Below are 23,622 nucleotides of genomic sequence, written 5' to 3' on the forward strand. Positions count from 1 at the left end.
TACTCTGAACTTCACAAATACCAGCTGCCTAAAATGAATGTTTCCAAATACAAAGGAACACACAAAAAGAATTGTATGTGACATCATGAATATCCACTATGTAAATATTGCTTTTAAAAAGCATATCATGAATTCAACACATTACTTTCAAAACTGTCCTGACTGTCTGGATTTCCTTCAGATTTTTTTTTCTGTTCTCTTCTGTGTATATCTATCTACAATTATAAGCTTTGTTGTTACCTTTAGTTTTCCTGATAGTCACTTCTAGAATACACTCTTCACTATGCATCTAGCTCTACAAACAAGGACTGAAACAAATAAAAAAAAAAAAAAAACATAGCATGAAATCAAAACATTACTTTCAAAACTGTCCTGATTGTCTGGATTTCCTTCAGATTTATTTTTTTCTGTTCTCTTCTGTGTATATCTATCTACAATTATAAGCTTTGTTGTTACCTTTAGTTTTCCCCAACAGTCACTTCTAGACATATACTCTTCCCTATGCATCTCAGCCCTACAAATAAGGGCTGAAACAAAAGTTAAGCAAAAGTGATGAATACTAAAAATGGCAATATATGTCATATTCCATATCTGCAATTCTTAATGTCTCCTCCTCCCCTGACTTTTGAAAACTATTACCTCTCTGATTCTTGATTCAGGAACTACTAGAATTTCTCCTTCCTAATTGAGGGCCACTTTAATGAGAGTTGATGGAAAATAATTGACGGAACTTTAAGTCGCCAAGGAAATTGTACCTTGGGATTTGTTTTGAAGAACTACTTAAACCATATTTCCCAAAGACAGGAGAAACCACAGCTGGCACTTTTTAATTAAAAAAAATTGGTTTATAGAAACTTTCATTCCAGGAAAAAGCATTGCAGAACATGTCTTATAGGAAGAATGAGGAATGATGGATGCATTGATAGTTTAAATGTTGTGCAGTAGAAACAAAATGTACGAGAGCCCCCAAGGCAAGCTTCCAATGCATTGAATAGATCATGTGTGGAGGAGATGATTAAAAATCACACAGGATGAAGTGTGGATAGACTGTGATAATGTGCAGTACAACCACCACCACCACAATAATAATAATAAACAATAGTTTGCATTTATATAGCACTTTAAAAAACATTCCATTTGAAAGAACCCTGTGAAGTACTCTAATCCTCATTTTACAGATGAAGAGACAGGATAAGAGAGATTAAGTGATGTTCAAGGCACGATTTGAACTTGGTTGTTTTGTCCTCAAGTCTAGTTCTTTTTAGAAAGGAGTACTCACAATGTTGAGATCACAGGTCCTTAGAAGGATGGACTGAACTAAAGTACCTTGAAGCTAAATCATCTGGGGACTTTCTACAGGATGATTCTCTTTTTAATTCCCTTCCTGACTGTCTGGGTCAGAGTAAGACCAAATTGTTCAATAGGAAAGAAGGTTTTTTTGGGGATTTGCTCGCCTCCCTTTGGTAACTTTCACTCTTTTAGTTCCTCTTATGTCTGCTCTCAGAACTCTCCAATAAAGTATGAATTGAGGACCCGAGGTCCTCGCCTGCTTTCTGTTATAAGCACTTTTCACTTCCTTCTCCTGTTCCCCATTTAAAAAAAACAACTTATATTTCCTGTAGTCCAAGTTTTCTCTGCTGTGTAGTCTGATCTCTCGACCCCTACTATTAGCAGGTTAATGTGCTACTACACACCCTTCCTATGGAGCATGGTGAACTAACAGGGAGCTTCTGGAGATAACCAAGAGTAATCTCAATGGTGCAGTGGTAAACTGGTGAAAAAGTTACATGGACTCATGCATCAACTGGGACTGCATCCAAGTATGAATAGTTTGGATGCTTTGTGGCAGTCATGTGAACCACAAAGCCCTCCTTGTTCACAAGGTTTTCCTGGGTGCTTTGCCATACTCATGTTATGGAAACACAACCTTACACTTGCACATTACCTCAATCATTGACATACGAGGAAAGGTAGACTCAATATTCAAAAGGATATCTGATGCCAAAGTGGATACTTCTTTCCATGAGCCTGATTGTCTGTCCCTCCTGGTTCACACATATTCATACCTTCCCCCAAGTTTATCACAGGGTTCTACCCAACATGTTTAGGTCTTTTCTTGCCTTCTGAAACCCTGAGGTCACCAGTGGAGCACACAGCTGGTCATTACTCAATATTGAACATGGGGCAGTCCATCTTGTTTTTGAATCATTCATTTCTTTGATGATTTTCTTTCTTCTACTTTTTCTCTGTAGTTCTGTTTTTGTTGCATCTTGCATCCTGCTTACACCCCAAATGGGTCTCTCCTTTGTCCTCTGAGTGTCTCTCATTTTCCATTCTTCGGAGACTTTAGTATTACATGATACAGCCACAAACTGACTCCAGTAAAGTACTAGTATGAAAAAAGATGGATCTTTGCTTCTGGTATTCGCCTCCTTCTTTCTAAATCTCAAGGATGTTCTAGTTCTTTGTAAGAGAAAATTAGGGCTTGAATATTTTTTTGGGGGGAGAATTAATTTAATATCAATACTATCAATCTATGATGGACTCTATTTATCAGCATGGCTGTATTTTAGAAATGAACAGAACATTTTCTGAGAGATACTGAATACATCTCTGGAATTGTTTTGCCAAATCCATCCTCTGAAGATAGCTTATCTAACAGAGTACAATGAATGATTGCTTTAAATTGCTTTTGAGAACTAACTTTTTCTTTTTAACATTTCAATTACTATCTTTAAAAATAGGCTTCTATGCCCTAAAGCTTACTGACATTAGATACAGCCACTGGATGATAACAAATTAATAAATACATCAAAGTACTAAGGTCAAATGCTATCACAAGAAAGAAAAATAGCCCAGATTTTCCTTGTTTTCAACCATAGTTCTGGCTATGTCATCTCACCTGCTTCCCTAGGTCTATGATTCATATTTCTATAGTTCTTTATGATCCACAAAGCTCTTTCATCACAATCCTGGGAGGTAGGTAGGTCAAATATTATTATCCCCATTTAATAGATGTTAACATTTAACAGATTTAACTGAATTTTTGGAAGTTAAATAATTTGCACTGAATCATTCAATTGGGAGGTATCCACAGTTGGGACTAGAACCCAAATCTTCTGGCTCAAAATCTAATTCTCTTTAATTTTTATTCTGCCTTCATTTGTTGGGAAAGGGAGATGGGGGGATATCAAGAAGTCACATTTAATATAGCCTTTAAAAGTGGTGTGGTGCCTTTTGATGTTGCCATTGACTTATACATTTAAATACCATTTATTAAGTAATGACCACATGTCAGGGAAAGGAAAAAGATTTTCCAGCAGTGACAAGGGAGGTCATTTCAACCAGTATATATACATCAGATGCATATATATTATATGTATATGCATACATATGTATAGATAGATATCTATATATCTATCTATATATATAGAATCAGATCTACCAGATCTAAATTTGTATAGTCAACAAGTGTTTATTGAATACCTACTATGTGCCAGGTGTTGGAGATACAATGACAAAAGTGAAACAATTCATGTCCTCAAGGAGCTTTTTTTTTTTTTTTTAAAGAGGTAATAGGGGCAATTGGTTGGTATAGAGGAGAGAGTACCAGCCCTGAAATCAGGAGGACCTGTGTTCAAATCTGGCCTCAGACACTTAACACTTCCTGGCTGTGTGACCCTGGGCAAGTCACTTAATCCCAATTGCCTCAGCCAAAAAAATAATAAAAGAGGAAACAGGTTCATAAGGACAGAATATGCTGTATGTATATACAAAGTATACATGTATATATAAATAGAAAATACAGTGTTACCATATGTATAAATAGATACATTTCTCTATGCATATCACACATAACATAGAATGAAAAGTGGTCTTGACTAAAATTTCTTAAACTTGGGGTCACAATCCCATGTGGGGTCCCATAACTGAATGTGGGGGTTATGAAAAGCAACAGTAAAAGGTATGAAATATTCTGCCAAGATTTATTTCTTTGTGTAAAAATAAACAAGCACATCCTATTCATTAGGATGCAAATTTGCTTTTGTCTTTGATAAATGGTATAATTATATGTATACCAAAGAATTTTAAAAAATAAATTTCTTTATGATTTATCATCAGTAAATGTTTGATTTTATAAAAATATTCATTTTATATCCCTATATATTTGGGATTGTATAAAAATTTCTTGAGTGAAAAGGGATTGGGAATGGAGAAAGTTTAGGGAAGTCTTTTCCACTTTTAAAATCAAGTGATTCAATTCTGATTGAAGAGCCAGAGTCGTGTAAGATGGAGATCCTTGGAGTGGAAGTCAGCAGAGCTGATTCTTGCTTTCCCACTAATGAGCTGTAGGAATTGGAGCAAATCATTTACCCTCTCTGGATCTCAGTTTCTTTCCCTATCAGATAAGGAACCTGAATTTTACCTCTCCAAGCTGTGGTTATCTATCAAATGGGGACATTAATAGTAGAGATGAATATGATATAGTAGGACAAAGGCCACACAATCTTGGAGATGAGATCCAAAAGCTATTGATCGAGAATCTCTACAATGTCTCCAACCATTTCAGGGAGACAGGGTGGAAGTCTTGGGTCTGACACAGCGGTTATGACCAAAGAAGTCATTTAGCCCAACACCCCTATTTTATAGATGAGGAAACTGAGGCTAAACTTACATCACTAATAAGGAGCAAGAGATGGCCTTTGAATTGAGGTCATTGTTCCAAACCCATGTCTCTTTCCACTTCATTGTGCTGGGTCTCAGATTCTTCAAACCCCCCCCCCCCCAATATAGCGAATAAAGCAATACCTACATCACAGGGCTGTTGCGAGGAAAATACTTTGTAAAAATTTTAAAGCACTAAATAGATCTGAGCTATGATTGGGAAGACTGGTAGAGGTAACAGAAAACAACAGAAACTCGGCCCCATGCTTAGTGAATAGCTCAAAGTTAGGAAGAAGCTCCATGTCCCTTAGCATCATTCCTCAGAGGCCAGGTGGGAATGAGGGAAGTGGGGGTGGAGTAGGAGGGTTGGGGGTTAGTGCTCATCAAATGACTATTTAAAACTGGTCAGTGGTCAGTGACAGATGTCTTCCATGGATACTGGTTAAATTTGAATCCAATTTTTCTCAAATACACATCCTAGTCATAACAGATGGTAGGGTCCCCTGGGAGGTAGTTCTTAGTGGGTACAACCATATTTGTGTGAGGGTACAAAAGAGGTTGGAGAAAGGGTGATGCTGAAGAAAAGGAAGCTGGGATGTTTAAAAGGCTCATTGCTACAGAGGAAGTCTGGCTTTCTTCCACTCATCACAGAAATGCTCATTTTCATTGTCATATGGGCCCCCCAGCTCACTTGCTATACATCTACTAACATGGCTATGGGCAGAAAACTTGTAAAGAATGATGTTCTCTCTATCACCCTGCCCCATGCCTTCTATCCTGTATGTCTCTTTTTGTAACTCCCTTCTCTCTTCCTCTTTCTCTGCCTCTCTTTCCTTCTCTCCTTCTCTGTCTCTATCTCGCTCTCCCTCTCTCCTCCTCTTTCTCTTTCATTTTCTCTCATTCTCTCTCTCTTTTTTATTCTCTTTCATCCTGTGTCTCTTTCTTTTGTTCTTTTATTCTCTCTCTTTTGTTCTGTCTCTCTCAAGTTCTCTCGGTGTGTCTGTCTCTGCCTATCTCTTTTGTTTGCTCTCTTCCCTCTTTCTATTTCTTTTTTTTTTTTTTTTGGAACTATTTTTTTTTTTATTTAATAGCCTTTTATTTACAGGATACATACATGGGTAACTTTACAGCATTAACAATTGCCATACCTCTTGTTCCAATTTTTCACCTCTTACCCCCCCCCCCACCCCACCCCTCTTTCTATTTCTCTCTTTCTGCTTTTTCTCTTTGTCTCTCTCATTCTCTCTTTCATTCTCATTCATCCTGTGTCTTCTTCTTTCATCTCCCCCCCCACTCTCTCTGTGTCTCTCTTTTGTTCTCTCAGTGTGTCTTTCTGTCTCTGCCTCTCTTTTGTTCTCTCTCTCTTTTCCTCCTTTCCATTTCTCTCTCTCTCTGCTCTTTCTCTCCTTCTCTCTTCTTTCTTTCATTCTCTCTCATTCTGTCTCTCTGTCTTTTATTCTCTTTCATCCTGTGTCTTCTTTCACTCCCCCCCCCCCCGTGTATCTCTCTCTTTTGTTCTCTCTGTGTGTCTCTCTTTTATTCTTTCTTTCATTCTGTGTCTTTTAGTCTCTTTCATCCTGTGTCTCTTTCTTCGGTCCCCCATCATTCTCTCTCTTTGTTCTCTCTCTGCCTTTCTCTTTTGTTCTCTGTCTCTCTCATCTTCTCTCTTCCTCCCTCCCCCATCTCCTGGCTGCCTCTTCCTCTCCCTCCCGTATCTCTTTCTGCTTCTATCCCCCTCTCTCTGAGATGCTGAGTTTTATCTGGTCAATTTACTGCCACAAACAAGCTTTTATTGCTGTTGGTACCACGGCGCCGGTGTGGCCTCAGAAGCCCAAGACAGAGTCTTGTTGGTCTCCCACGTCATCTGCCTGGCCATCGGGGAAATTCCAGCTCCAGGGTCTCCCCGATCCAGAGGTTGTGAGGGGGCTGACCTGGCACACAGGGCTGGCCGTCAGCAAGATCGGGCTTTAACGTGTGAGCATTTCAAATGTGAGGGAAACTCATTTCCCTTCTCCCTTAATGACTTCCACGTCCGTGTCATTTGTAACCATCACTTCTGAGATGGTAATTGAATCGTGGAGTCAAAATGTTAAGATCATTAAGTGGAGGGAGTTAAGCAGACTGGTGAGAGGGAGAAATGAAAGGCTATCTTTCGCGGGCCAACTCTCTGCCCTGGCCTGTGGGGAAACATGACAATTGGAGGAGGTTGGGGGCCCTCCTCCTGCTCCCACTTCTGACCCTCCTGGATTCATTAGAAGAAGGCTGCCATTGGAACACGGCGAGGGTTGGAAATTCCCAGGGGAGGAGCAGGATGTCTCAGAATGAAAAAAGCAGAAAACTCCCAACAAGAGGTTTTGAACTCATCCCTGGCTGGAAGATTTCATTGGGCATCAGCAGCAAAATGCAGCCCCCAGGAGCCAGCAGCCCCGGAGCAGCTCTTCACCTGGTCCAGGGCTTCTGTGCCTTGAGTATCTTTCAGAGCCGGACAGAGCAATCCGTTCATGGCCATCACAATCAGCTCCGAAGGGGATGGCGGGGCTCTTGTCCTTTGAACTCTGGACAACTCCTTAGCTTTGCAGGGAGCGCACAACCTGACCCTCTGCTCAGCATCTGGACAGGGGAAGGCATTCAAGAGGAAGCGAACGCAAACGGTGGAGACCGGAAGGACGCAGCTGAAAAGTCTGAGGTTCTGGTTTCCCTTCACCAGGGAAAAGCCATCCAGGGACAGACAAGAAAGGGATTGCTTGGGAAGGCACGTTTTCCATCTCTTGGTAGAAAGGTGGTAGACCACAGGTGCTGAATAAGGCATACTCAGTTTTCAGATGTGGCCATTAAATAGATCTATTTTTCTTACCTGTACTTCCTTGTTATATGAGGGTTCTATGGGTAAGGATGGTAGGGGAGGGTCAGGTCATCGGGAAGTGAGATTGATATTAAAAAAAAAAAAAAAGAAAACAAATAAAACACTTTGGAGGAGGAAGAGGAGGAGGAGAAAAAGCAATGGTCACCTGTGTGCTTGGTGCTAATGTGAGCCTTAATATCAGCTTCTTCCATGGTGACAAAGTCGCAGGCGGTGCAGCAGATTGAAAACATCCATTGCTCCTTGTCCACATGGAGGGACATGTGACTGACAAACTGGACGTTGAGCTCGGTCTCAAATCCACACACGTGACAACTAGAAGGGAGAACAAAAGGAAAGGAAAGGAGAGAAAGAGAACCGGAGGGAGAAATAGAAAAAAGGGAGTGAGAAACACCAATGGCTTTTTTTTTTAGAATACATTTTTATGGGGGTTAAATCTGCTTTTATATCCCCTGCATTTATTCTTCATTTATCCCTTTTAGGACAGTGATGGGAATGGTACTGGGATTTCATGGATATAGGGAACTCTCAGAAGAGGAAGCTCCCTCTGTCCATGTAGGCTGGGCGTTTCCCTAAGACTTACAAAAACCTGAACCTCGGGGTTTGCCCTTGGGGCACCTCGGGGTGCCCTGACTTGCAGGTAGTATGTGCTTGAGGCGGGCCTTCAACTGTCTTGCCCTGGCCCTGAGACTATTTCTCTGTCCACTACATTATATTGGCTCTTGCCCATCATAATAAAAAACAAAAAAGGAGAAACAAAGCAGATTTTGTACAAACTGATGTGTTAAAAAAGTCAGATGTCAGTATGAGCTGCACTCCGCACCCCAAGTCTTCCAATTTTGCAAAAAAGCTTCTTTCTCACAGCTTTTCTTTAGGGCCAACCCCGACCATGATTTTGCAGCATTAGGTGGCCCCTGCCCTGTGGTGTTGCTCCCCCTGGGTTTGTGTTAACAAAGAGAGAGCATCAATTTCCATTTAGTTGCTCGGAAGGTCCGAGTTTTACAAAGACCTTTTCTCTCTACCAAAAAAGACTTGAGTTTTTCCACTGGAAACATTCTTTTTTCTCCCATGCCGAAATGTCTCTGCAAAAGCAGCCACACTGCCAAATGGATTATGTGCTGGCACAATACAACAATCCCATACATGCTATAATGATGCTAAATAATCATAAAGTTAATTAAAAACTACAGATTCCAGATGCTGCCCATCACCTAGCCGATTCCACTGGGCAGGAAGATGCACCGCAGCTTTGCCAGGATGCCGAGCAGGGGGGTACGCCGAGCAACGTGGAGGTCTGAGCGAACCCCAGGAGCTTCCTCTGGCTCGGGACAGCTCCTCTGTGTCAGGATGGCGGTGCCGTGCACACAGATCTGCACGCTGTGCCCAGAACGCTGGCTAGGTCTGTTTCCAGGACCAGCAAGAAGCCATACAGCTGTGAAAATGGCTGGTATAATAGTGTATTTGCAGCCAGACTCTTTGGGCTTCTCATAGGCTCAGACAGATAGAGGAAGGATCCAGAAATTTTGATTTTATAGTAATTAAACTGTCTGCCGCTCCTGGACCTAGTTATGCTTCAGGCCTGTGGGGAGGGAGGGAGAGAGGGAATAAAGGGAGGAAGTAAGCTCCTACTAGGTGCCAGGTCTGTTTCCAGGACCAGCTTGAAGCCATACAACTGTAAAAATGGCTGATATAAAAGCATATTTGCAGCCAGACTCTTTGGACTCCTCCTGGGTCAGACAGATAGAGGAAGGATCCAAAAATTTTGGTTTTTATAGCAACCAAACTGTCTGCCACTCCTGGATTTAGGTGTGCTTCTGGCCTGTGGGCAGGGAGGAAAAAAGGGAATAAAGGGAAGAAATAAGCTCCCACTAGGTGCCAGGCACTGTGCTGAGTAAGAGCTTTATAAACTTTCCTCATTTGGATATCACAGACACCCTGGGAGGTAGATGCTATTGTTATTATCCCCATTTTAGAGTTAAGGGAAATGAGGCAGAAATTAAGTGACTTGGCTAAGATTGCACTAGGAGGTATCTAAGGCCAAATCTGAATGGAATTCTCCCTGACTTCAGTCTCAATGTACCATTCCCTGGACCTCCTAGCTGCTTTCCAATACTCAGTGTTAAGTGGGATGGAGGTTTGTGTGAGCATTACCCCCCTTATCCTGGGATCTGAAAAATCATTCTTGCTAATTCAGCTAATTCTGCTTCCCTCCCAACTGTAGGAGATATAACAATGGTGTCCTCAGCTCCACAGAGCTGACTTAGTTCCTGGGCCTTGATCTCACAAAATTATTGGAGTTGCTTCTTCCCCAGGAAATATAAGAACCAGGAGCCAGACACCTCGGCCTGCAGGACTTTAAGCAATTTAGAAGAGAAGGGAAGTCAAAACTTGGCTCAGGTGGTGGCTCAGAGTCCTGGGCTGCAACTTGCCAGCAGGTGACCCATGGGTTTCCAGCCACAGAGCTGGGGATCCTGGTCCTTACCTGTAATAAGCAGGGTGCTTCCTTCCATCCTTACCTGTAATAATAAAGGTGCTTCCCTCCATCCTCACCTGTAATAATAAGGGTGCTTCCTTCCATCACTGCCTTCCGAGGTGACGGCGCTGACGATGTCCTCAGTGTCGGTGCTCACCAGCTTCACGGCGTGGACAGTCAGGTGCTGGTTCAGGTTTGCACGGCACTTAGCCGCATAGGGGCACAAATGGCATTTGAATTTTCTCTCCTCTGCAGGACAAGGAACACAAAGAAGTCAACCCCCCCACAGGCCCAAAATCAGAAACTTGATCACATCACCCTAGATGCCTCATGGCTGGAGTGCACACAAGGGAAGGGTTGAATGGCGTTTCAATGAGAAACCAGAGTCCCCCTGGAAAGGTGAGTTTCTGAGAGGTTTGCTGAACAGGCGGGCCTATGGGCACTGAAAGAAAGTTCTGAGATGACCCAGAGCTCTCTGGGACTATGAGTGGACATTCGGTAGGGATGAGAATAGGGTGGGGAGCCAGCCTCCTCCACCCCTCAGTGTAGCTGTGGTCCTGCTACTTAAGGGTTAAAAGCAGAGCAGCATTGGGGAGGGAAGGACAATGTCCACAATATTATAACTTAGGGGAAAGTGGTGCCATTTTCTAAGCTCCAGGTCACCTAAGACAATTAAATGGGCTTGAAGAAGATAGCCTGACTCATAGAACAATTTTATTTCAAATTTTTATTTCAAAATATGTAAAAAGAAATGAAAATTGCAGTGGGTTTCTTAATGGAGACCAGTATATAAATGAAAGGAAGACTCCAAGATTATTCCCTGGGGGGTGGGGGTAAGCGTCATTCTGGATTCATTCGCTTCCTCAAGTATCTGAAAATTAAAGTGTTCTGCTTCATTGTTCAGAGGCTCAGAAAAAAAGATTGACTGGGCTGCATTGGAGTATGAGGCTTTTTTTAATCCTCCCCTCCAAAAGTGGGTAAGTTATTGGATTTACCAAGGAGAAAGTTCTGACCTTACTTGATTCTTATGAGAGTCAAATAAATAAACAGAAGGGAAAGTACTCTGAGAAAACTGAAAGGCTTCTGTTTTCCATTATGGTCTTGCATTAGATTATCCTTGATTTGGAGCTGGAAGGAAGCTTAGTGGTCACTGAGTCCTACTTCCCCATCTTACAGATGAGGAAACTAAGGTAGCAAGTATCGGAGGCTTCAAATTCAGGTCTTCTCACTCCAAGACCAGAACACTAGCCACTGAAACTCTCAGACTGTTACTATGACTGGAGAGGCAGCAGGGAGTAGTGGGTAAAGAGATGGCCTGGAAACCAAGAAGACCCAGAGTTAAGCCACATTTTCTTTCTCTTTGTCCTAGACAGCTCAGTTCTCTAAGGCACATCAGAATGGGATGTTTTTCATGTTCTAAGAGTTACCCATAATATGTATACCAATATATGTGGGAATATATGGAAAAACCAGTTGAGCCCCTCTTCCTATTGCTTTTCCTGCCAGTACTATGCCTATCTGGGCAGGATCCCACTTACAAATGGGGCATCTGCACGTGCATTTAGGCAGTATTGCTCCAAAGAAAGTGTAATCTAGGTGGGCTTGGCTCAAGAGTCAACCTGCCCAGGGAATGTACTGTACTAACAGTACTGAAGCACCATGTTAACAGTATTTCTATAGGAAAATGAACCAAGAATTTCTAACCCATGACAGTAGGAACCCATATCTCCCCCTAGAGCGAAGGGCAAGAGCCCTGGTGCCAGAAATATGGCCCCCGCAAGGCAGGATCATAGAGATCATGGGTGAGCAGAGATGGGAGTTCCGGATCACAGAGGAAATCTGAAGTCTGTGGAGAACGAAGGAGGGAGTGGGGTTGGTAGGGTATAGAGAAAAGGAAGGATTGGTGGACTGCTGGGACTTCTCCTTTCCTCCCTCCTGGTCTCTGCCTCTCTCTTCCATTCTTCAGGGGATCTCAAGACCAAGACCTGGAAGGGAACTTAGAGGTAATCTGGTCCACTTCAAAGATAGGGAAAGAGATCTCATGAGGATACGCTACTTGCCTAAAATCAGAGAATAACTAGTTGTGTCTATTAAGCCATAATTGTTTTCCCCAATTGTTTCCTCTTCTACAGACTCAAATTTGGAAAAATAGATGCAAGATGAGGGTAAATTCTCCCTGAGGAAGGAAAGAGGGACCAGAAAGATAAAGAAATGAGTTTAAGGGGATTCCACAGGATAAAGAGAGCATGGTTTTTTGCTTTTTTTCCCCCTTCACCTCTTCCAGTTATTCTTCCCCTCCCCTTCCTTTTCCTTACTGATAAACAGTCCCAGGTGGGAAGGGAATATATGTATGGTATTTGGCTTATCACAGGGATTTTCTTATCAGAAAGGAATTTTCTCCCTTTCTTCCTTTCTTCTTTTCTCAAGCAGAGCAGGAGAGAAGAGGTGAGAAGCAGCGGCAGAAACTCCTCCAAACTCCTTCCCCTCAATGCACATTCCTAAGGATTTAAATCTAAATGGAAAAACCTACAAAAATTTGAGCTCATAAGAACATATCCCTGAGTCAAATCCACTGAATTCAACTCTGTGAAGTTAAGGAGGAACTCAATTGCTGCAAAAATATTCAGAGGAAAAAGGCACAGATCATTTCAAAATATGGCACAGATCATTCATTTCTTCTAGGACTTTGTTCAAAGACTAATTTATTCCAAATGAGAAAAGTAGTGGTGGGGTGGAAAACAGAAATGGAATTTCTTCAATTTTCCTGATTTCTCTTGAAGAAATATGGCACTAGATTGAGGTGGCAATAAGGACTGGAGTAGGGATGGAGTTAAGCGTGTGAGAAAAGCTCAAGGTTCACTTTACCTGTGTGCAGCGAGAGATGTCGAGACAATGTCTGCTGTCGGCCAAACACTTTCCCACATACATCGCAGGGAAAAAGCTGGTCATTGAATTTCCAAGATGGCAATCCATTTCCTGCCTCTAGCCCTATCTTTTCTGCTTCTGGACCATAAGATGAAACACAATGACAAACAAACAAAAAACAACACAGAACAAATTCCACTTTAGTTACGTAAAGCCTTGCATAAAGTTCATCTTGTAGCGAGATGACCAGGGACTTTAGTAGCCACTGTCCCATACCCATTCTGTAGGACTGTTTCTTGCATATGAAACTGCTCCTGAAAGCAAAAGCAATTTTAATACCAAATCTAGGTGAATTCCTAGTTGCATACAGGACCTAGAACTGGAATCTAGGTTTGATGTAATGATTGGGAAAAACTCCTCAAAACTGGAACTATTCTACAGTGGAATGGACTGGAGGAAATGGATTCTCTTTCAGTGGAAGCTTTCAGGTTCAAGGTGAATGACTATTTATCAGGGTATCTTGTACATGAATTCTTTCCCAGGGATGATTTGTATTAACTGGCCACTGAGATGCCATCTTGATTCTGAAATTTGGAGGTCTTCTAAAACAGTTGGGTTATTTAGCCTATTTTTGTACCATGGACGGCTTTGGCAGTGTAGTGAAGACAATGGACTCCTCAAAATGAAGTTTTAAAATGCAAAAATATACAGAATTAGAGAAGAAAAAGATTCTATTGAAATATAAGTTCATGGATCCCAGTTTTACATTAAGAGCCTCTTTGAGCTCATCTTGCCCCAATATTTCATTTTATAGATGAGGAAATGCAAGTTGAAAGAACTGAGTAATTTGCCTGGGTTTTCTAATGCCCAAACTGAGCTCGTTCCACTAAACATGCTGCGTTTCTTCTCTGGCTAAAGATCAGCCGACCAACTACTTTCTCAATAGACACCCGGTGAATGAAAGAACAAGCTTACTGCTATCACACCCTGAGTTCACAATCATGCCTCCAGAGAGCAATTTAACAAATATTTATTAAGCATTTGGCGTGTATGAGGCAGTGCTCTAGGAGCTCGGAATCAGATGAATGACAAATATAAAACATCCACTGATCTCAAGAAGTTTACATTCTATCAGTGAGAGGACTAGCAGGGATGACAAATCTTAAACCATAACTTGAAACAAACTGGTAGCATATCCAAGGGCAGTCTCATATGTAAAAACAATAGACTGGACCGGATGATCTTTAGTTTTTCAGTCCTAAGAGATAATCATTTCATGAATTTATCTTCTTTATTCCTTTTCACAAGAGCTCGTGAAAAGGAATAAAGAAGATAAATACACTATACACAGAGAGTAACCTGTAGAATTTCAGGTAAACCTCCCTTCCCTTCCCTGAGCCTCAGTTTATGTGAAAACAGTGAATAATTGGAGACTAGTCCTAAATTTTAGAAGCACCATATCTGCTTTTTTAAGAAGTGTCCAGAAGAATAAGACAGCTATGTGCTGGGTCCGAAGTCAGGAAGATTCATTTTTTTGAATTCAAATCTGGCCATAGACATTAGCTGTATCCTCCATGGCAAATTGCTTAGCTCTGCCTTTTCCCTTGTCTAATTTTTACAACGTCCAAGAGTTGATTATCTAATCGAATCCAAATTCTGCAAATCTGACTTATCCAACTCATCACCAAGCAAATAATAACAATACATAACCAGTTTTCTCATCTGTCAAATGAACTAAAGAAGGGAATGGAAAACCACTCCAGCATTATGGCCAAGAAAACCTTGAATGAGATCACAAAACGTTGGACACAACTGAAAAATAACTAAATTTTAAAAAAAGGCCCATCAGAGGTGACAGGAAACAAAAAATCTCAGAGCTCCACCAGTAACTTTGTTTAGGTGTTTAGGCTGGACATTTATATCCTATGTATATCCCACTAGAAATTCAGAACAGCATAAGTTGCCCTATGATGGGGGCTTAAGGATTCTACCTCAATCCTGAGCAGACCATGATCTAAAGACAAGAACAAAAGTTTTATTTGCTCTAGTTTGTTCTGTTTCTATTACGTAAGACGCAGATGGACCAAAATCCAGCTGAAGAAAGACTTGAGCAAAGAAAAAAAGGATCGATGAATTGGGAGAACTGGTTATGTCACAATAGTGTTAATGGCTGGGTACTAGTCATTTATGTTTCTGGGTACCAATGACAAGATAGCACCTGGGAAAACACTTATTTATTGACATCAATTTGTTTGAATGTGATTTTCAGGACCCAGTCTGAAATTGCAACTCTTCCCTTATAAGACAAAAACTGGATGACCCAAAAACTCCAAACTGGAGAGGAAGGGGCACAGAGGGAAAGGGGGAAAGGGTTATATAACCTTCACCTACTGGCCCAGGAAACACCAAATAGAACTGTTCATTATATTACTGCACTCAAATTCAAGGAGTGGGCATTTCAGCCACGTTGTGATGATAGGGACATTTTAGTGATTCCTTTTAAGTATGTAATCAAAACACAGCTTCAAAGGAAGAATATGGTAATAATTATATGAGAAGGTCAAGAGGGTACAGGGTCCTCCAATACACTCAAAACAAGAATGAATTAATTGGGTCACATACCAAACGAGTAGACACAATTAAAAGTAAATAAGTCTCTTTACAATTCCTATAAGTATTAGTCATTCAAGCTCTTCTGTACATTCCAGAAGCTGAAAATGTTGCATTTAAAAAAGGTCTGATTTTCCTTACTGAACTCAGAAAAATAACAGCAGCACTATACAGTGAAAAATGAAGATTTCAGCTCACCATGAAAACACAAGGATAAAGTTGAAGCAAGCAGGAGCCCACCAGGAGGATATGGACTGGAATCCCAACTCTTCCACTGATTCCTTTTATTCTAGAGCAAGTTACATCCTCTCTCTAAGCTTTCTGAAGCAGAAAGACTCAGTTCAAATCTGCCTTCAGATACTTATCAGCTGGCCAAGTCACTTAACATCTATCTGACTCAGTTTTCTCAAATGTAAATGTTGACATAAGAGTAGCCCATGATAACAACTTCCAGGATTGTTATAAGATCAAATGAGATACCTATAAAACACAGTAACTGTACTGGCTCTCGAAGGGATTTTAGAGTACATCCAAAGCGGTCATTTCATTTGATAGGTAAGGACACAGATTTCAAAAGGTAAACGTACTTCCTAAGGCAGAAAGGATCCTCCTGTAACAGATCTAGTGCTTCTTCCACTGTACCATGCTGCTCCCCCTAGAGAAAGGCCATCTATTATTTATGACTATTGGATGTGATCTCTTCCATCTCCCATAACTTTCACCCGCACTTATCTCAACTTTCCTCAGACCACATGGAAGTTATTGGTAGACTTAGCTTTTGCCGATTAGAATGTAAGGAATCCCTTCCTGTATTGTTTCAGAATCTCTTAGTTACATTAGAAGATGGCTTTTAAGTCAAGAAAATGTAAAATATGGTAAATTGGATTCCTTTTACCGAAGTTTAGAAACAACTACCTTAGCAAACATCAGAGAAAGACAAGGAGCTAAGAGTTGGAATTATGTTGACAAAATTAGTCCTGAGGCAATAGGTTTCTCCTCAACCAGGTCTGGAAAAAGGAAGTAGCAATTCTTTCCTAGCTTTTGATCTTGGGGAAAGTAGGATGAACCTGATTCAGCTTGGGGGATAAGACCAAGCTTGCTATTTAGCATTTAGTGGGGCCCACCATGGAACAAGTAGAGTAGAGAATGCAGAATGACCATAGCTTTTATTTTGAGTGTAAATGAATCCCAATAAGCATTTACATGAGATCAGAAGGAAATAAGCATCCTTTGCATTTTACAGTTAGAAAGACTTAGGTCTATAACAGCTCTACAGTTGAAATAGAGCTTCCTAATTCACATATTACTGCCTTTGCTCTTTGCACAGCTTTGGTTTGCTTTTATTTTTTAAAGCAAAAAAGAAATCATTGAGTTAAGGCAGTTCCTCTAGATCCCATGCTTCTTCTCTGTAACATCGTGACTTTCCACTTAAGAGAAGTCCTTTGTTGATAATTTTTTACTGTTACTGTTTTCTCACCAACTCCAGAATCCCATGATGAGACCTCCATTTTGGGTCAATGTCACTAGCCTGAATACACATCCATTTCAATTAACTACTTCAAAGCCCTGACATAAAACAGAGACATTGGTAATAGACCTATGATTTCCATATACTCCTTCTTTTATTACTATTTTCTCTCAATTTTTTTCTTTTTCCCCACATAAAAACATTATTAAGTTCATGAATTTATAATTATAATAGACTTTAGATGTTGTCTAAACCACATTCACAGATGAGGAAACTGAAGACCAAGAGAGCATGGTACACACAGATAGTGTGGTGGAGATGAGAATTTGAACCTTGTTCTTCCAGCTCAAAATATGGTACCCCATCCATCACTACATGCTGTTTTTCTTATTTCATTCCATCAATTTCATTACAAATCTTCTTTCTAATATAAATCAAACTCAATAAAAGAGCTTATATTTGGATATTTTATACTTTCTTCCCATACAAAAGCTAGCTTTCCTATAGAGCTTTAATTTCTTTCCTTGGGTCCTTCTCCTTAGCCTTTAGGATACTGAGAATTTATTCCTATGACTGTTTTCTGAACAGGCTACTATCAGATTTTCTCAAGACTATTTCCTTTTTCTAAATGATCTTTTGAATTTGACATCACTTTCTGTCACATCTTTGTCCTACAATGGTCTTCACTGTCTTGACTTTAACAAGTAGGGCTGCAGTGGGTAATTAAGTTAGAAGCAGAAGGTTTGGGTGGCATTCCAGCTTTGCCCAGATGTGTTTTGGTGGGTTCTTTATCTCTTAAGTGAGAAGGTTGAATTAGGTCACTTTAATGTCTCCGCCATCAATGGGCATTGATGGGAATCCAAAGAACCTTATTCTGATGACACTAAAAGAAAGATTAATGATTCAGATAGAATTAAATTTTATGGTTCTGGATATGTACTCCAAGGGTACAAGTTTCATTTTACTGTAAAATACTGAGATGGATAAAAGACCTTTGAGGCCTGAATTCAAGCCTCTCTCTTCTACTCAATAGTCATGTGACTGGACAAATTATTTAATTTCTCTGGACTTGGAAACAAACAACTTCTCTTGAATCTGTCCCTTTCTCTCCCTTCACACCATAACCTTTTTAATTTAGCCCCTAGTAACCTCTTGCTTAGATTAACTCAGGGCTTCTTAAACTTTTTCTACTCATGACCTTTTTTTCTCTCAAGAAATGTTTACGTGACCCTGAGTATATGGGTATTTAAATAGCTATATAAATCAAATATCTACTGATAATAAATCCTAAAGAAATTTACTGTAAAACAATTCTTTGATACACACACATATACATATTATATATAATTTTACCATTTATTAAAAACAAGAGCAAATTTTCATAGTTTTGAGATGGATGTGCTTGTTTATTTTTACATAAAGAATCAAATCTTGTTATATTAAGTTTTTGTACAAACAAAACTAATGGGGAGGGGATGGAACCAAGATGGAGGAGAGTAGACATTTACTATCTAACTTCCTCTGAGCTTCCCTCAAACCAACAGCAGATTAAGCCTCTGACCTGGTTTTAGAGTGACAGAACCCACAAATATTTGGAGTACAACAAATTTCCAGAAGAAGTTACTTTGGAAGAACTTCAGAAAAGTTCTATTTCAATTGGGCAGGGGGAGAGACTGCAGTGCAGAGAGCTGGGGTGGGGAACCAGGGCATTGTGGGGTCCATGCACTGGGGAATCTATTGTGAGGTTCTTAGGCAACTCTGTTCTGGTTCCAAGCCAGTGGATCAGCAGATTAGCTGTAAGACACCCAAAGAAAATACAAAAGGCAAATTGTGAGCCTCTGAACCCTGGGACCTGGCCATCAGAAGTCAGTCAGCAACACTGGCTCCAGAGCAAACTAAAATGGCTGTCACCCCTTTACCTTAAGAGCAGATCTCAACCTTTAAAAAATGAACAAAAAAATCAAAAAGAACTCTGACTATTGATAGCTTTTGAGAGAAGAACAGACCTCGCACCCTGAGGATCCTAAAGGCAAATTAGCTCCAGATGAAGCCCTAAAAGGTGATATTAATTGGTCCCCATTTCATATGGCTCTCTTGGAAGAATTCAAAAAGGACCTTAAAAGAGAGTTAGAAGAAAAATGGGGAAAGGAAACAAGATCTTTTCAATTTGTGAAATGGAAAAAATGCAATGAACAAAACACTTTGGCCAAATGCAAAAGGAAATAAAAAAGCTAATTGTAGAAAATAATTCATTAAAAATTAGAATTGAACAAATGGAATTGAATGACAATGAGATTTCAAGGATTGGTCAAACAAAATTAAAAAAAAAAAAGAAAAAATAGAAGAATATGTAAAATGCCTCATTGGAAAAACAATGGATATTGGAAAATAGATTTAGGACTTCCTAAGTCCTAAGAATTATTGGACTTCCTGAAAACCATGATGAATAAAAGAGCCTAGACATCATCCTTCAGGAAATCATCAAAGAAAATTGTCCAGATGTCCTAGAATCAGAGGGTAAAATAGCTATTGAAAGAATTCATAGATCACTTCCTGAAAGAGACCACAAAATGAAAACTCCACGGAACATTGTAGCTAAAAATTTCAGAATTATCAAAACCAACGTAGCCAAGATTCAAAGGGAAGCAGAAAACTGGGGAAAATTTTTTTACATCCAAAGTTTCTGATAAAAGCCTCATTTCTAAAACATATAGAGAACAGACTTAAATTTATAAGAATACAAGCCATTCTCCAATTGATAATTGGTCAAAGGATATTAACAGATAATCTTCCTATGAAGAAATTAAAGCCATTTCTACTCATATTAAAAAAAAACAATCTAAATCATTATTGATCAGAGAAATGCAAATTAATACAACTCTGAGGTACCATTATACATCTCTCAGATGGTTTAAGATGAAAAGAAAAGATAATGATGAGTGTTGGAAGGAATGTGAGAAAACTGGGACATGAATATGTTATTGGTGGAGTGGTGAAATGATCCTACCATTCTGGAGAGCAATTTGGAACTATGTCCAAAGGGCTATAAAAAATTGTGTATACCCCTTTGATCCATTAGTGTCTCTATTGGGTCTGTATTCTATTTTTTAAAATAATTTTTTATTGAAAGAACATATGCCTGGGTAATTTTTCACAACATCCCTTGCACTCACTTCTGTTCCGACTTTTCCCTTCCCTCCCTCCACCCACAGTCTTATACATGTTAAATATGTCACAATATATCCTAGATACAATATATGTGTGCAGAACCAAGCAGTTCTCTTGTTGCACAGGGAAAATTGGATTCAGAAGGTAAAAATAACCTGGGAAGAAAAACAAAAATGCAGACAATTTATACTCATTTCCCAATGTTCCTTCTCTAGGTGTAGCTGCTTCTGTCTATCATTGATCAATTGAAACTGAGTTAGATCTTCTCTTTGTCAAAGAAATCTACTTCCATCGGAATATATCCTCATACAGTATCGTTGTTGAAGTATATAATGATCTCCTGGTTCTGCTCATTTCACTTAGCATCAGTTCATGTGAGTCTCTCCAAGCTTCATTCATCATTCTGGTCACTTCTTACAGAACTATAATATTCCATAACATTTATATACCACAATTTACCCAACTATTCTCCAATTGATGGGTATCCTTTCATTTTCCAGTTTCTAGCCACTACAAACAGGGCTGCCACAAACATTTTGGCACATGTAGGTCCCTTTCCCTTCTTTAGTATCTCGTTGGGATATAAGCCCAGTAGTAACACTGCTGAATCAAAGGGTATGCACAGTTTGATAACTTTTTGGGTATAATTCCAGATTGCTCTCCAGAATGCTTGGATTCGTTCACAACTCCACCAACAATGCATCAGTGTCCTAATTTTCCCACATCCCCTCCAACAGTCATCATTATATTTTCTTGTCATCTTAGCCAATCTGACACGTGTGTAGTGGTATCTCAGAGTTGTCTTAATTTGCATTTCTCTGATCAACAGAGATTTGGAACACTCTTTCATATGAGTGGAAATAGTTTCAATTTCATCATCTGAAAATTGTCTGTTCATATGGGTCTGTATTCTAAAGACATCAAAAGAAAAAGGGAAAAGGACCCACTTGTGCAAAAATGTTTGTAGCAGCCCTTTTTGTAGTGGCAAGAAACTAGAAATTGAATAGATGCCCATCAATTGGGGAATGGCTGAATAAGCTATGGTATATGAATGTAATGGAATATATTACATATATTTCATTTCTATAAGAAATGATCAGCAGGATGATTTCAGAAAGTCCTGAAGAGACTTACTTGAACTGATTCCAGGTGAAATAAATATAACCAAAAGAACATTGTACAGAGCAAAATAAGATTATGTGATGATCAACTGTGATGGACTTAGTTCTTTTCAAAAATGAGGTGATTCAGTCCAATTCCAATTGACTTGTGATGGAGAGAGCCATATGTACCCAGAGAGGGGGCTGAATGTGAATCACAACATAGTATTTTCACCTTTTTTGTTGTTTGCTTTTTTCTTTTGTTTCTTTGGTTTGTTTTTTCTTGATCTGATTTTTCTTATGCAGCATGATAAATTTGGAAATATGTTTAGAAAAATTGTACGTGTTTAACCTATAATAGATTACTTACTGTCTAAGGGAGGGGGTAAGAGCAAGGGAGGGAGAAAAATTTGGAACATAAAGTTTTGCAAGGATGAATGTTGAAAATTATATTTGCATGTATTTTGAAAAATAAAAAAGGTATTAATATAAAATAATAAGAATAAAATAAAATAAAATAAAAAGAATTAAATAAGAATAAAAAGAATTATCTTTTAATGTTGTCAATTTTTTAAATAGTAAACCCTCACAATCAGTTACAGGACCCCAAATGGAGTGGTGATCCACAGTTTAAAAACTTTTAGACTAGATAATAGCTTGCTAATTGTTCTCCTTTCATCTGTTCTGTTACTTTTTCAATCCATTCTTGGATCCACAGAGGTGGTCTAGCTACCAGAAAGCACTACTGTTCCTACTACTACTATTCCTCAAACTTAGTGTTCTATCTTTCTCTCCATCTCTTTGTATTTCATGCCTGAAGAGTACCTAGAGTAAAATACTCCAGGTACTCTCATGCCTCATCTGGGCTTCTGAGAATCCCTGGCTTCCTCAGCTCATATGCCTTTTCAAATAAGAAGCCTCCCCTATCTCCTTAGTTTTTAGTGTTCCCTTTCTCTCCTTAAATTATTTTGTATATTCACTCCTTGAGGGGAGGAAGTAATTTTTGTTTTAACTTTGTAACTCCTGGGGCTAGGACAGCGTTTTGCCTATATTAGGCACTTAGATGCTTGTGGGATCGGAATGATGAATTTTTAAAATTGAAAATCTTTTAAAATGAAATGACAAATGAGCTTTAAAGATTGTTTATTACCTAAAAAATCACTTGTAGAAGCTTTATACTTAATTGCTTTTTAAATTGCTATAAAAGTCTATTTGGCAGCAAGAAAATAAAAGCAAAGAAATCAGTTGGTGTCTGATCCAACTCCTCTGGGAATGCAAAAGAACATTTATGACCACACTGATTATATTTAATTCCTATGTTTTTATAAGATAATTATCATAGCACATTTCACAAAACATCTCTCCTTCTTGTATGGCCTGGGCCGGATGGCTGCAGGGATCCCTTCCTTTGCTCACTTTCTGAAATGGATTCTGTATCTGTTCTTCAATAAAATAGGAAAGGACAGGATGGGGAATGGACCACGGCAGCATTGGTGTAAGGAACGCCCTCAATGAGGAAAATCTTTTGGCACATAGAGGGCAGTATCCTTTGTGCAATTTGCTCTGAAAGTTGTCCAGGCCACTGAGATGTTAAATGACATGTGCAGGATCACACGTCTTGAACTTAGGGCTTCTTGGCTCTGTGTCAAATATATCACTCTGCTTCTCTTATCTTTAAATAAAATTTCCTAATATGAACTTATATTTTATTTCATTGACAACTAGGAATCGAGATTTTAAATATATGTGCAGCAATTTAGAATTTTATTTTCTCTCTTTTATTTGACTGTGGTCCCCTTTCCAATTTCATCCATGTTTAAACACCTTTAACTGGTTTAGTTAGATTTTTCACCAAGCCTCTACTTTGTTTTTATTCTTTCATTTAATTTTTATTATTTATTTTTAGCATTTAAAAACTTTATAAAAGAAATTTCGCTCTATATTCTCCCCTATCCATTGATATGGCAAGCAATATGCTTATCAACGATACATGTGATATCATGCAAAATATATTTCTGCCAGATTCTCCCCTAAACACCCTCCCTCCCACCCACACATACACATAAAGTGAAAAAAAATCATACTTCAATTTGCACTGAATTCATCACTTTTTTCCCTGGAGGTGGATAGCATTTTTTTTTTAATTTAAATCATTACTCCTATGGAATTGTCTTGAATCATTGTATTGATCAAAGTAGTTAAATCTTTTAACAATTATCAATAACAATTGATTATCGTTACAGTGTTATTGTTAGGATACATAATGTTCTCCTGGTTCTGCCCACTTCACTTTGCATTAACTCATAGGTCTTTCCAGGTTCTTCTGAAACCACCTTCCTCTCATCATTTCTTATAGCACAATAATACTCCATCACAATTACATTCCACAATTTATGCAGTCATTACCCAAATT

General features: G+C 39.3%; 1 protein-coding gene across 3 annotated transcripts in view; it reads right to left on the reverse strand.

Annotated features, from left to right (window-relative positions):
- ZNF827 (zinc finger protein 827) overlaps positions 1-23,622 on the reverse strand; it is a 256,084-nt gene that overhangs the window by 7,642 nt on the left and 224,820 nt on the right. For all 3 annotated transcript variants that reach the window (XM_031942030.1, XM_031942029.1, XM_031942031.1), the window contains 3 exons: positions 12,864-13,001; positions 10,076-10,247; positions 7,674-7,840 (listed from right to left, as the gene is read on the reverse strand). In XM_031942030.1, the coding sequence (XP_031797890.1) occupies positions 7,674-7,840; positions 10,076-10,247; positions 12,864-13,001 (477 nt within the window). The remainder of the gene's footprint in view (positions 1-7,673; positions 7,841-10,075; positions 10,248-12,863; positions 13,002-23,622) is intronic.

This window comes from Sarcophilus harrisii, chromosome 6, assembly GCF_902635505.1.
Source record: "Sarcophilus harrisii chromosome 6, mSarHar1.11, whole genome shotgun sequence".
In the NCBI taxonomy this organism is placed as follows: domain Eukaryota; kingdom Metazoa; phylum Chordata; class Mammalia; order Dasyuromorphia; family Dasyuridae; genus Sarcophilus; species Sarcophilus harrisii.